The sequence below is a fragment of the Rhinolophus ferrumequinum genome, chromosome 23 (assembly GCF_004115265.2).
Source record: "Rhinolophus ferrumequinum isolate MPI-CBG mRhiFer1 chromosome 23, mRhiFer1_v1.p, whole genome shotgun sequence".
NCBI lineage: Eukaryota > Metazoa > Chordata > Mammalia > Chiroptera > Rhinolophidae > Rhinolophus > Rhinolophus ferrumequinum.
This window is the reverse complement of record NC_046306.1, coordinates 5,135,682-5,149,494: the sequence shown is the minus strand read 5'-3', so window position 1 is coordinate 5,149,494 and position 13,813 is coordinate 5,135,682. Positions and strand designations below refer to the sequence as shown.

At 48.1% G+C, this 13,813-nt stretch overlaps 1 protein-coding gene across 1 annotated transcript; it reads left to right on the top strand.

Annotated features, from left to right (window-relative positions):
* The first annotated feature begins 5,331 nt into the window (after window positions 1–5,331).
* Window positions 5,332–13,031, top strand: FAM210B (family with sequence similarity 210 member B). Its single transcript, XM_033095486.1, has 3 exons — window positions 5,332–5,572; window positions 11,402–11,574; window positions 11,794–13,031. Exons 1-3 carry the CDS (start codon window positions 5,387–5,389, stop codon window positions 12,008–12,010), a joined length of 576 nt encoding a protein of 191 aa, XP_032951377.1. The 5' UTR covers window positions 5,332–5,386; the 3' UTR covers window positions 12,011–13,031.
* The last annotated feature ends 782 nt before the right edge of the window (window positions 13,032–13,813 follow it).

The following is a 13,813-nucleotide window of genomic DNA, read 5'->3' as shown; positions in this document are numbered from 1 at the left end:
AAACGGAGCCCTGAGTTCCCACGGCGACCCTGGCATCGCTCAGACCCTGGAATCACTTTTCCAAAGGCAGACTCTTGACTGACCCCACACGCGGGCTCTTCTCCAGGCTTCCTCGTTCAGGAGATGCCCGAGCACCCAGCGGTCTCAGTGGAGGCCTGAAGCCGCCCCTGTTGCTCGCAACCGCGGGAGCTTCCGGGTGAAACCTGAACCTGGCCCTTCACACGTGGAAGGCGGGGAGACACTGAGGAGACCGCGGCTCCAAAGCTGTAGGTGGCAGTTTAACAAGCAAGGCACACACACTCCAGGCTTATCTTGGGCTCCACAGACGAGCAGGTCTCCACACCGGCCTCCAGGACCTCACGGGTTTACACAGAGGCCTTAGCGGGGCTCAGTAACCGTTCATTCCGTCCACACCGTCTCAACACACGACACTACGTCCTCACTTCTCGATGTGCATAGGGTCCGTGACTTTAAGCTAAGTGGCGTATAACAGAACCAATATTGCCGTTGGCTAATGGAGATAAACACGAGCTACACTCCTACGGCATCTTAACAATGGGATAACGAAAGGGCGATGAAGAAACCCCCTCATTCCAGCACCCGCTGTCGTCTCTCAAGCTGTGTCCTTGAGAATAGTTCCGGCTGTAGGAACGGCGGGCGGAACGTACTTTCCAAGGACAGGGGAGCAGGGAGGACCCACTGATTGCTGGACCAGCTTGTCGTCAAGGGAGGTCACGTGCTCTCCGGGTCCTCCGAGTCCTCCCAATCTTCGCCCCACGTCCAGGCCCCTGCGAGTGGGTCAGGCTTTCTTCTCCTGTCTCTCGAGTCCTGCCCGGTGACCTAGTGTCACCAGCAGAGCCCCAGGCACGTCCCCGCTCACCAGAGGATTCTGCAGATCTTCTCCGTGGGGCTCCGGCTTCTTATCCTGCCGCCTCCAACCCATTGTCCACACAGCAAGCAGAGGACCTGTCCACAGTGGTCCTTGCATTGTGTCACTACCCTGATTAAAACCCTTCGACATGTATCCACTGCAGCTGGAATGAAACGGAAGGATTGGCTCCTGGCAACTTCTTCCAAGCCCAGCTCCAACCTCTCACTCCTTGGGCCCAAGCCACGCGGGCCTTGTCTGATTCCCCGTCCCCAACACGCTGTGCTCTCTCCTTCCTTTGGAAATGCACCCTTGTTCTCCCTCTGCTTGCAGCCTCTTCCCACTAAAAACTCCATGTCTGCTCCCTTGCCCCCTTCAGATGGCCAGTGCTTCCTGGAGGAGGCGTTTCTGATCACCCAACGGTGGCCACAATTCATCATGTTGTCCTCACTTGGCTATTTGTTCATTGTACCTGAGCCCCACCATAAGAGCTCTAAGCACGGCAACAGCAGGGACCCTGTAACGGCTGTCCACCTATATCACCCAGTGCCTGGCCTAGTACTTACTGGGCAGATCATGGGTGCTCGATGAATATTTGAGGGAGGAAGGAAATAGGGAGAGAAGGAATGAGAAATCAGATACAGCCCTTCTGGAAGAACCCTCAGTAAATATGAATATAATTTATAATAATAATAGCTACAACAAATACAGGCTTGTTCCGTACCGGCTCCTAGTCTAAGTACTATACATGTGTTAATACATTTAATCCTCAACCCCATCATGTACCTGGTATTACTATCCCGGTCTAGCATATGTGGAAACTGAGGCACAGGATAAGTCACTTGTCCTGTGTCATACAGGAAACAAGTGGCACAGCTCGAGCCTGTGCGTGGGCTTCACTTCAGAAATCATGCTCTCAGCCTCCACGGAGAAGAGCCTAAATGTTCATCAAATAGGAAGGGAGGTAAACCACTTCTGTCTGGCACATTCACCGCAAGAATACAATGCAGCCATTTAAACAAAGATTAGGCTACTCTATCAACGTGGATGGATGTCCTTGATGGGTAGTGGGTGAAAAAAGCAAATGGAGAATATATGTTATAATCCCATTTTTGGAAAAAAAAAAAAAGAAATCAAAACAACAACCACCCTGTTTCCCTGAATAAGACCGACTAAGTCTTATTTTCGGGGAAACAGGGCAGATGTGATTGTTCGTACATAGCAACATGCCTGGAAGGACACGCAAAGCACGCTGACACTGGCAGGGCTTTCCCTGGCTCTCTTGCGCTGGGATCTGGGAACTCTTCCTGGACAGCTACAGCACTGTCCTCTCTAAAATCACATTCCGGTTACTCTCCTCCATTCCCTTACTTTGCTTCCACATGGCACTTACTGCTGCCTGACGTCATAGGGTATGTAGTACTTAATTGTTTGATGCCTGTCTCTGTAAAGGTAAAGACAAATTGAAAAAGAAAATAATTAATTTTCCATGGTGCAAAAAAGAAAAAGATGACCCCCCCCTTCTTAGAGCATTTCCTTTAAAAACTTGTAAACTTTTTAAAAGTGAAATAAGCTTTTTGTCCATTTTTACAACCCAGTCCTGTATTTCTTAAGAGTCTGAGAGCCATCTCATTGAAATGTTAACGAGGAAAGATAGTGCCCTCATCTCCTGGTCTAGGTGAGGGTTTCACTTTAGTTGATTTGCTCCCTATTATATTCATATGCTTGTCATAGAGATATGAGAAGTTTATTATTCCTTTGGATGAAGACAATCAGTAAATGTCAATGGCTGCCCCAATTACCAGTGGATAGGGTGAATTATGTGTGACAAATGGCACCGATCAAGTCCTTTTACTTGAGAACTAGTTATTGTTTATCTTGAGAACCTGAATTTTCTTTTGTCTCTACAATCTCTTTAGTGGATTGCCTGTGATATGCATCATTCTGGCTTAAAGATGTTTATTCAATAATAATACTGTTTTCTTTCTCTTCTCCTTTTGTGAAAAGGTTTTCTGGGTTGGCAGGAGATTTTGTTTGTAATTATATTTCCCTAACATCTCTTCCCCAATAGAGCATAAGCTCCATGAGACGTTTTCTTCATGACTGTGTGTCTGGCATTGAGTATGTGCTCAAAATGTGTTTACTGAACGAATAAATGATCTTCTTGGTCATGTCATTTGAAGTTTATTTTTTATAATGAGCAAGTATTACTTACTATAATTTTTTAAAAATCAGTTGAGCTTTTAATATCTCCACAATTGTCAATAGAACAGGCAGGCGCTGGTTTGCTTTACAGATATTGATTTTATTTCCAGTTAATCCCCATGCTTCGCAGACATGAGTCAGCGGTCTTTAAATCGTTATTAGTAACTACTTCAGACGTTCTCATTAGCAACAATTTCAGACATCATACAAAAAAAGAAAAAAACTCTCCAGGGATCATAGTCCCAGCATATCCAGATATTTCCTAAGTATTGATACGTGATCTATTTCTCTGCAGTCAAGAAGAGAGTCTTAGAATGCCCTGTCAGCACCTCCATCCACCAATGGACTACCACTTTTCTCAGTGGATGCAATAAATGCCCACAACATCCAGCCTCTTGTCAGAATGAATGAATGAAGTGAAAAAATAATGGTCGCTGTGCAAACTACAATTAGCTTTCTGGAGGGCACTGTGTGTGCCAAGCCCTATATCAAATGCCTTATGTGCATTTCTCTTAATCTTCACAGCAACCCCATGAGGTGGATACTGTTATAATTCCCATTTGACAGACAAGAAAACAGGTTCAGAGATGTTGAGTGACTTGCCAAGTCACACGGTTAGTGCCCAGTAAAGTGGGAACGCACCCCCAGGCAATCTGATCCCAAAGCCACATGGCTTGGCCCCAACCCATAAAATCCATTAGTCCCAACACATTGGCCCAATCTTCCACCTTATTTGTAGAAACAAGAAGAGAAAACCCAGGAACCTGGGGCGGAAGGAATCAGAATTCCTCTTAACTCAATCATGTTTTCTGAGCTCCTGCCATGCAAGTGCCAGGCATTCGGCTAAGCATTCTAAAGATGTCAACCAATTTAAGTCTCACACAAAACTAAAGTGTTTACTATCACTGTCCCCATGTTAGAGACGAGGATCGTGTGTGAATGCAGAGCGGTGAAGTGACTTGCCAGGTGCCACAGTTAGTAAGTAGCTGAGTCAGAATCAAATCCAGGTCTGTCTGCCTCCACGGCCCATGTTCTTAGCCATGATTCTTCCCCACATTGATGGAGAAAAGCAGAGATAAGGATCCAAAATCAGTCCAAGTTCAAACAGGGACAGAACCCTCACAGAGTGGGCCAGGAGGAGAAATGGGTCACTCTGAGGTGGTGACATTCTCCACCCTGGCCTAAGGGGTGGGGGAGTCCCATGTCCTGGGAATGCATGACCTCGAATTCTCCTTTTGTGTTTGTCATTTCGAGAACCAGGGCCCTGACCTGTATTTCTTGTCTCCCTGTGTGCCCAGCACAGCACCAAACATGACTGGGATGTTGGATGAAGAGTTGCTGAACAAATGAGCTAATGCATATATCTCCTTTTACAAGAGACTATAGCTCTTGATTTCATGGATTCCAGTTCAGCAGTGGTCTGCAGGGGGTGCCTTATGCCCCACAAGGCCATTTGTATCAAGATGGAGGGAAGGGGGGTGGGGAGTGAAGACTTTGGGACACTGATACCACGCCTGATGTGCACAGATAGGACTGCTTTCCATTTTTTTTAAGAAGTCATACAGGCACGTATCCTTATTCCCATATTACAGAAAAAGAAACCTGAGGTTCAAGGTGATTACATACCTTCCTTTAGGGCCACACAGCTAATTGTCACGAGCTCCAGAACTCAACTCTGAACTGTTTGCTTCCAAAGACCCTGCCTCACAGAGGGAGAAGAATCAGTAGGCACTGAGGGAAGCAAACCACACAGACGCACTCGGTACCCAGTAAGCACGAGTTGAATGAGCCAGTAAATGAATGGATGAAACTGTTTGAAGGAGAGGGTTACCAACAGGATCTGTTGCTGCAAGAAGTCGCGTATAGTGGGAACTGGACAATTAAGTTCAAGCTGTAATAGCAAAAACAAAAAGGAATCACCTACATATCCACTGTAATCTATATTTATGGAGGTTGCATGAATTCCAAGGCCGTCCTCCCCGCCCACTCGGCCAGTGGTTCCAGCTCAGGCCCTGCCCTCCCAGGACGCGGCTCCGGCTAAGGAGGGGAGGGGCCGGTGGGTGGAGTCAAGCATTGCGCACACATCTCCAGCCCCACCCATTCTGAGCTGGGCTTCACCTCCGGCCTCGCCCACCTCACCCGCGCGGCACGGACTCCGGAGGGGCGGGGCCGGTGGGCGGGGCCGAGGAGGGCGCGCGCGCGGCTCTGGCCCCGCCCACGCCGCTCGGGGCTCAGGCTCCCGCGGGGCCCCGCCTACCCGCGCTTGCTCCCCCTCTTACCCTGTGTGCGAGACGCCGCGCCTCACTGCGCACCATGGCCCGGCTGCTGGCGCTGCTGGGCCCGGCGGGCAAGGTGGGCGCCCGGGTCCGGCCTCGCGCCACCTGGTTCCTGGGCGCCGCTGCCCCCTGCGCCCCGCCGCCCCTCTTCCTGCCGCTGCTCCGGCCGGGGCCAGAAGCCCGGCTCCTGGGCGCAACCCGCGGGGGCTGCGGCGGCCGCCAGGTAAGCCTCCCCACCCCCACCCCGGACCCGATCCCGGTTCCACTTCGGCCAAATGAGAGATTTGCAGGCACTGCTTCTCGAGACCGAGCACCCCAGGGTCCCCAGCCCCCATATCTCTACAAGCCAAGGAAGCGATCCTTACAATTGACAGCTAGAGAAACTGAGTCTCAAGGAAGTATAGTGATCTGCCCAAGGTCACAGTCTCCAGCTGGGGGACCCCCAAATTCCCAAAGCGTCGGCGGTAGCCGAGCGAGTTTTAGGTGGGACCTAGACTTGGTATTAAGGCCTTCACTGGGCCATCAGAGTTGTTCCCTTTTGAAGTCATTGAAACCTCGTCTCTGGGCCAAGCAGAAAGGCTCCAGGGGGTGTCGCTGTCTCTAACAGCTCCCAGCATTTGCTGGTACTCCCTTTTTATCTAACCAAAAGAGCAGGCCTCCGTCAAACTTTAGGCAAGACTTCCGCAAGAAACGCTGTGCTGTTTCGTTTCGGTTGCTGTCTGTGTATGGTAAGCGAAAACAGGTTTCCATGCGGAATGGTAATACAGGCTTTCCTTGTAAAAAAAAAAAAATCTACCACAGTTGTTTTTTCTTCAAGTGGGTCCCCTTAAAGAAAAACGGTAGTAAGTAGTGGAGTCTGGCGATATGGGACTCACAAGTTGGGACACGCAGAACCTGGCCTCCTCCTGGGTCGCTGCCTCAAGCTTTGTGCCCTGTAGTCCCTTTGCCTGGGTACCATCTGACCCCTCCATTCATCAGCGGTGCGACCTCAGGCCAAGTGCAGAAGGCCTCTGAGCCTGTTGGCTGACCTTTCAGAGGTGCTGAAAATAGCACCCCACAACAAGAGTTTGGGGGACAGTTCCATGAGCTGATGTAGGCCTGAGCATAGTGCCAGCCGAGCTCGCACTTGAACAAACGTTCCGTGAGGATTTACGATCACAGAGCCACATGAGTTGTGCTCAGGTAGGTCGGTGGGATCCAAGTGGAATCAGAACCTAACTGGAAGTTAGGACAAAAGATAGTCATCTCCCTGAGGAAACAATTCCCCAGGGGTCCTGGGAGCAGGAGGATGGAGGTGTGGGCCTCGGCCAGAGCCCAGCACCACCCCTGCGGGCAGTTCCTGGCTGCCTGCAGGCGCCTCACTGGGAGGAGGGGGTGCAGTGCCCAGCTGGAGTCTCCAAATATGCCAGGCATTTAGTTAAGTGCCCAGGAGACACATCCACCTCTGCCTTCAGTGGGGAGCCCCTGCTCTAACAGGGAACGAGGTGAAGCCACAGGAGAAACCCGCCTTTTTCACTTAACCTGACTCGATGTCATGTCACCTGGCAGAGCAGCCCGGCCCGGTCTGCCTACACTTACCACTTAGAGGAGGGAAATCTCAGGCATGTGACTTGCTCTCTCTGAGCCCCAGTGTCCTCCTCATTCCATCATTTGTCACATGTTGCCTTTTCAGGGAGCCCTTCCCCGATGACCTTTAGACTGACAACGTCCCTTCCCGCAGTCCTACCTGTCTGCCTCCCCTCCTTGGTGTTTCTCAATAGCACTTGTCACATCTAGCAGGCCCATCCTTTTCTGTCCTGCCCCTCCCACTAGACCATAGGCTCCCTGAGGGGGAGGTTTTGTCTGCTCTGTTCATCGCTCTGTGTCCCACATTCAGAGCACTGCCTCGCACAGAGCAGACACTCATGAATTAAGTGAGGAACAGAGCCTAGTTGTTAAGTGCAGAGGCCTTGGGACCCGACTTTGCAGGTTTGGACCCCAACTTTCACAGGTGCTCCCTGTGTGGTCCCCAGGAAGTTACGCAACCTCTCTGAGCTTCCAGGATCCTCTTCTGTTGAGTGGGCATGACAGTAGTACCAGTCTCACAAGGATGTTGTGAGGATTATATCAATTAATATTTTCAAAGTACTCAGAACAGTGCCTGGTACAAAGTAAATACATGATCGTGTTTATTACTAATATTACTTATGGAATAAATGAAAACAGGTGTCACTCCAACTAATGTGCACAAGATCTTTGGTTCATTCCTCAAACCTTCCTGCCCCTTCTAACAGAGCCTTTTATACTTTCATAAATATTGGAGGTGGAGAGCGTTTGAGCTCTTGCTTCTGGTAATGTCATCTGTTTGGCTCAAATAAACTCTTATAAAAATTCAATCAGTCAATCAATGAGTATTGGAGGGGGCATTAAACACACACACACGTGCAAGTATCTGAGAGTATTCTGAGTACAGACACGGGGGGATGTATAATTTATATGCATCCAGGGCGGTGCCTAACATGGCAGGTACTAAGGGTGAATTGTTCACGAAGAAATGAATGTGTGAATAGTTTCCATTCTTTGTACGTCACTCCCTCATAAATTTTTTTTATTTTAGCTTCTTTCGTCTCCTCCAGGGCTAGGAAGAAAACGCATGACTCACAATGCTTAAAGATATTTCCTTTTACCAAGACAAAAGGACAAAATTGTCCAAGTAAGATGATTCTAACTCTCGCAAGTTAAAAACTAGCCTTGATGCCAGCTAACAGGAAATTGTCCATTGTGTCTGAATATTTTTGTCTCTTCCACTGTCTTGCAATAGATGCTGGTTGTTCTATAGCTGGAAGTCTGCTCCCTTTTTATTTCTTGTTTTTGGCCAAAAGGCCTTTTGCCAAAATAGGGGTTGTAAAGAAAAGGGCCCCTAACAGACACAGCTCTGCTCAGTCCTGTGAATAGACAGATGGAGCCAAGTGTCCAGGGTGGGAAATGAGAGGGGCTTTCACCCGTCACCAGCCTCACTCCGAATGTTGTTTGGCAGTTGGAAGTGCACACTAGACAGCTCGTCCTATCAGGGCCTGCCGTCTGGCAGTACTCCCAGCTGTGGCACTTCCTCCGCGGCCAAAAGGTGGGTGTGGGCTTCTTTATCAGATGAACAGCAATCTTGGCTGGTGGGTGGCAGAGACAGTCAAAGGCGTCGAGAACAAGGCAGGTCACATGTGCTGGCCAACCAAAAGGAGACCGATGACAATTTCCCTACTCCCCCTGCCCCCAGAGCCTTTAAGTTCTGGGAATACCTTCCTTTAAGAATGTTCAGGACTGCAAGGGGAGTCTGCTGATGATTTGAGAGGTCGTGTGGCCTAGTGGTGATCAGCACAGTAACCAGTCTAGGTGCTGCCAGCCCGCTCGTCATTTCCCCCCGACCTCAGTCTCCTGTCCGTCAAAGAGGGAGACACAGGATGGCCACATTACAGGATGGTGACAAGGTTTCTGAAATGACACCTTTAACGGGCAAAGCCCAGCGTCTGGCTCAATAGAAAGCGCATTCTGAGGACACTGGTGGTTTTCCTAAACCTTTCAAAACACATTCTGCTTTACTGCCTGTCAAAATCCAGTCTCTGGGATCCCGTAGCCCCTTGCTGGATTTCACTAGCCCTCCCCTTTTTTTACGTGTTTGTTTCCATAAGTCTGAAAAAAAACACGCAGAAGCCAAAGCTAAAGGCAGCGATGACGTACTGTTCGTCCACACGCCTGTGGCCTTAGCACTTAATTACCCAGGCACCTGAGCAGCCTAGACTGAAACGGAGATTAACTCCAAGGCCAAAGCGTCTGGGTGTTTTGGGTTTGTTTTTGTTTGTTTTTTCCTTCACTTCCAACTACAGTTTGGGAACAAAAGAGATGTTCTTTCAATTGAGAGGTTAAAAAAGAAAGTCTCTTTAAACTAATAAATCTGAGTTTCGTACAGGCTTTTGGGGAGGAAGGGCAAATGTGTAGCTGTTACGTCTGATTCAGTCAAGAATGATTCTGAGCAGTGCACGGCCAGACCTCCTCCTGCAGCCTTGTTGAGTTTGGAGGCCACTGCTCCGTACAGTGCTGCTTTGGGCTCTGGTATTACTTCGTTTTCATTCCAGGGGTCCTGCCCCAACCTCCGGGGGATTCTGGGCTGTCGTCCTCCTCCCTCTTGCCTCTCAGGTGAGGCTCTACAGCAGCAAGCTCTAAAAATACAAGGCAGAAGCCATCCTGGGATTCTGCGAAGTCCATTAACTAGAGCTGACCCAGATACTATCTGCCGAGAAGAGATCTGAGGCCTGTCGCTAAAGAAATCTTTTGATAAAAAAGGCGCTCTCCATGTCACCAAACTGAGGTTCGGCTACTTGCCGCTGGTGAGCCAATGATCGAGAGGGTTGGTGGAAAGAAAAGTAGGTTTATTCAAAATGCCAGCATTCTGGGAAGATAGTGAATTCCTGTCTCAAAGGCCACCTTCTCTGTTCCTAGACTGGTCAGGAGGCTTTATCGGTACACAAGAAGAAGAAGAACAAAGGAAAGGGGGAATTAGTTATTCGACTCTTGGGATTGATACCTCCTGGGGTCTGATTTGTTCTGAGATGGTTATCTCGGACCCAATTGAAGGGTGACTCATACGCCATCTGACGGGAAATTGCAGTCTGGCTGCCTGTGTCCAGATGGCGGAAGGCTAACTCAGTTTTTTTCAAGTCAAAGTTTTGCCTATTAACCAGATTAAGGAGGTATGCGTATAGCCTCGAGAAGACAGAGTCAGTGAAACAGGTAGAGGAAAAGGAAAAAAAAAACTAAATTGTTAAATTTTGAAAAGTACACCGTCGCCCTTACATCCATACTGGGAAGGAGTTTTGCGTTTTGTTGTTGTTTTTTTAACATCCCAGGGTTGTTGGATTTTCTTGTTTCTACGAAACAAACAAGCACTCCAGACCCTGTAGTGCTCAGTAAATGTTAACGGACGACACGTGCAAAGACCTGTTTGCACAAATCCAGGGCCAGTGTATTTATGGCCTGGAAATCGATCCTTCCTTGATCTGTTCAGATCCCAGGGGTAAATCTTGATTCTGGAAGTCAATATAGCGTAGCTTCTGCTCCATTTTGTTTTGTACCCATGGTGCTTGTTTTGTAGCGTCTGGCATGATTGACATATGCTCAGATGACCTGCGTTCTAGTCTTGTGACTTTGGGCCAGTTCCTCAGCCTCTCTAAGCCTGTGCTGCTCCTCTGTGAAGTGGAAAGAACAAGGGAACCTACCTACAGGTTGTTAGGAGGAAAAGCAGATAGCAGATGGAGAGAAGCATCTGAGCACAGCCTGACTCAGAGAAAGTGCTCAATAAAGTGTCATCGTTGTCCCCAAGTGTGAGCCCTCGGTTATTAGTTCCTCTTGCTGCTGTAATAGATCACTGCAAACCTACTGGCTTCAACCAACACACATTTGTTATTTTACAGTTGTGGAGGTCGGAAGCCCAAACTGGTCTCACGGAGTGAAAGTCAAGGTGTCAGCAGGCTGGTTCCTTCTGGAGGTTCTGGGGGAGAATCCATTTCCTGTCTTTTCCAGCTTCCAGAGGCACCTGCATTCCTTGGCTCCTAGCCCTTCCTCCACCTTCATTGAAGCAACTACAAATCTCTGACTCTGCTTCTGTCTTCATAGCTGCTTCTCTGAGCCTCCTGCCTCCCTCTTTTCCCTTCTAAGGACCCTGGTGATTACATGGACCCCACTGAGAAAATCCAGGGTGGTCTGTCCACCTCAAGAGCCTTCGCTTAATCATATCTGCAGAATCCTTTTGCCGTGTAAGGTGACACATTCACAGGTTCTGGGGACTAGGGCCTGGACATCTTTGGAGCCATCATTCTGCCAGTCAAACCCAGGCCCCTGCCTTTCATTGCACTTACTGGCTAAGTGGGCATGAGCTTCAGCTCTCTGAGTAAGAAAGAGGGTGCCTGAGCTGTCACTGGGTCAGAACGAGGGTAAAACACTGCGTTTGTATGAAAGCTGGTGGAGACCACCCACGTCCTTGCTCCTGCCTTAGCGAGTATCCCCTTCTTTCGTTTGTGCCCAGGACCCCGGCAAAATCACTGCGACAACAGACGGTAACGTCAGCACAGAGGAGAAAAAGCAAAGCAAGTCGCAGCAGCTGAAAAAGATTTTTCAAGAATATGGGGCGGTCGGCGTGTCGTTGCACATCGGGATCTCATTAGTCTCCCTGGGCATATTTTACATGGTTGTTTCGAGGTAAGATTGTTGACCGTAACAAGCGTTTGGGTTTTACTGGCATGTAAGAGTCTCTGAATAAGAGCTTTCTGCCCTGAGACGTTTTATTCATCTAGCTACTGTCACCACATTGAAAAAAAAAAATAACTGTAACTCTCAGAGCCACACCGATGTCTTAATTTCACCCCTTGCTGTCATAACCTTCTTTTTCTTTTTTCTTTTGGCCTCGTTCCCCTCCAGTGGCGTGGACATGTCTGCCATCCTGCTGAAGCTCGGATTTAAAGAGTCACTGGTGCAATCCAAAGTGGCCGCGGGCACAAGCACCTTTGTGGTGGCCTATGCCATCCACAAGCTGTTCGCACCAGTGAGAATCAGTATTACCTTAGTTTCTGTGCCCTTGATTGTCAGATATTTTCGCAAAGTGGGATTTTTTAAACCTCCAGCTGCGAAGCCTTAACGAACTCTTCAGTTGTGGGCCTGAAAAACTCTTTTAACTTACAGATTTTGTATTGGTTTTAGGGGTGTAGTGGTCTTGTTTTGGGGGAGTGCAAAGGGCAGGGGCTAATTGCTACGTTCTCATCGATAAGTTTTACTTTTGCTAGCAAAATTCAGGTTTTTGAGTAATTATAATTTTTTTGCTTTATAAATGTTGTTAGTGCTACTCATCATAGGGCTTGTATCCATAATCTAAAATGTCAGCAAACCATCACAAATGAGTTGTCATCTCAGACAAAACTGTTGGTTTATGAAATGTTCCTTGTGGAAGATCATTGGCGAGGGTCTTTCTGCAAAAGCCCCAAGGGTTAATTTTTGCTCAAATTCTTAAAGGGCAACGATTCATTAAGCTAATTTTAAAATTCCCTTTCCTCCAATATTTGTTGTCAGGCTGCCTGTGGTTTAATATCCAATATTCTGCAAAACAGCCGCCAGCGCTGCAATTAATGAAGCAGAATTTAAGACTTAACAATATGTAATCAGGATCTAAATTAGAATCAACAACACCTTCATATTCATTATACGTGTTTTGGGGAAACAAAAACAAGTATCTCTGGTGTATTTCATTGGTCTCAAAACCCCTTCAAAACTGGGCGTGACGGGGCCTGCCTCAGGTGGGTTTCCTCAAATTTCATCACAGTAGGTCAGGGTCGTTTGTCTCTGGAGGTGAAATATGGAAACTCGTCCAACAATAATGGCTCCACTTGGTTCCTGACGCCAGTGTCCTAAGAGGAGTTTGGATACTGCACACGGAAAGCTAAGACGATCTTTGCCTAATCCCCTCTCTCTAACTTCAGACATTCCAGAATTGCTGTCACAATGTTTACATTGTGTTGCTACTTCTATTTTTCAACTGAGTTAAAATAATGTATAATAAAAACAAGATTTTGGGGCCGGTGGCTCAGGCGGTTAGAGCTCCGTGCTCCTAACTCCGAAGGCTGCCGGTTCGTTTCCCACATGGGCCAGTGGGCTCTCAACCACAAGGTTGCCAGTTCAATTCCTTGACTCCCGCAAGGGATGGTGGGCTGTACCCCCTGCAACTAGCAACGGCAACTGGACCTGTTGCTGAGCTGCGCCTTCCACAACTACGATTGAAAGGACAACAACTTGAAGCTGAACGGCACCCTCCACAACTAAGATTGAAAGGACAACAACTTGACTTGGTAAAAAAGTCCTGGAAGTACACACTGTTCCCCAATAAAGTCCTGTTCCCCTTCCCCAATAAAATCTTAAAAAAAAAAAAAAAAAAAAAAAAACCCAAGATTTTGAATCCCTTTCTGAAAAGGAAAATCAGTAGCACTTGCTGTCAGTGGAAGACAGCTGTGACCTGGGGACAGAGGGGAACGAACCCCCTTGGATCATTCCTGTGGGACGCGGCATCATTTCATGCTGCCCTCCACCCTGGGAACCCCCGTTTAACCAGTTCTGCCCTGCCGCCCTGGTCAAGGGCGTTAGTAGCATTTATCTTTCTGGTTCCCAGTGTTTTTTGGTTTTTGTTTTTCAGTTTGTTTAATTACATTTAGGTCAATCAGAAAAGTGAAGGAACTATAAACTGATCGTCCTGGCTGTACGGCTGGCTGTTGACAGTTCCCTAGTTAGCTCTTAGTAACCCACATCACTTTTTATTTAAAAAAAAATCTTTGTGAACAAATTTCTCCACTGCAACATCTCTCAAGTGGATCCGTACTTTTTTTTCCTTTTAAATCAATTGGCCCATTGCCAAAAGGTCTGACCAGTGTCAAGTTGGACCTGCCTCTAGGATGTA

Excerpts from the sequence above, each read along its gene's own strand:
- FAM210B (XM_033095486.1), top strand. The coding sequence starts at position 5,387 with ATGGCCCGGCTGCTGGCGCTGCTGGGCCCGGCGGGCAAGGTGGGCGCC. Across the intron at positions 5,573-11,401 it reads GGGGCTGCGGCGGCCGCCAG|GACCCCGGCAAAATCACTGC; the intron begins GTAAGCCTCCCC and ends GTTTGTGCCCAG. Across the intron at positions 11,575-11,793 it reads TTTTACATGGTTGTTTCGAG|TGGCGTGGACATGTCTGCCA; the intron begins GTAAGATTGTTG and ends GTTCCCCTCCAG.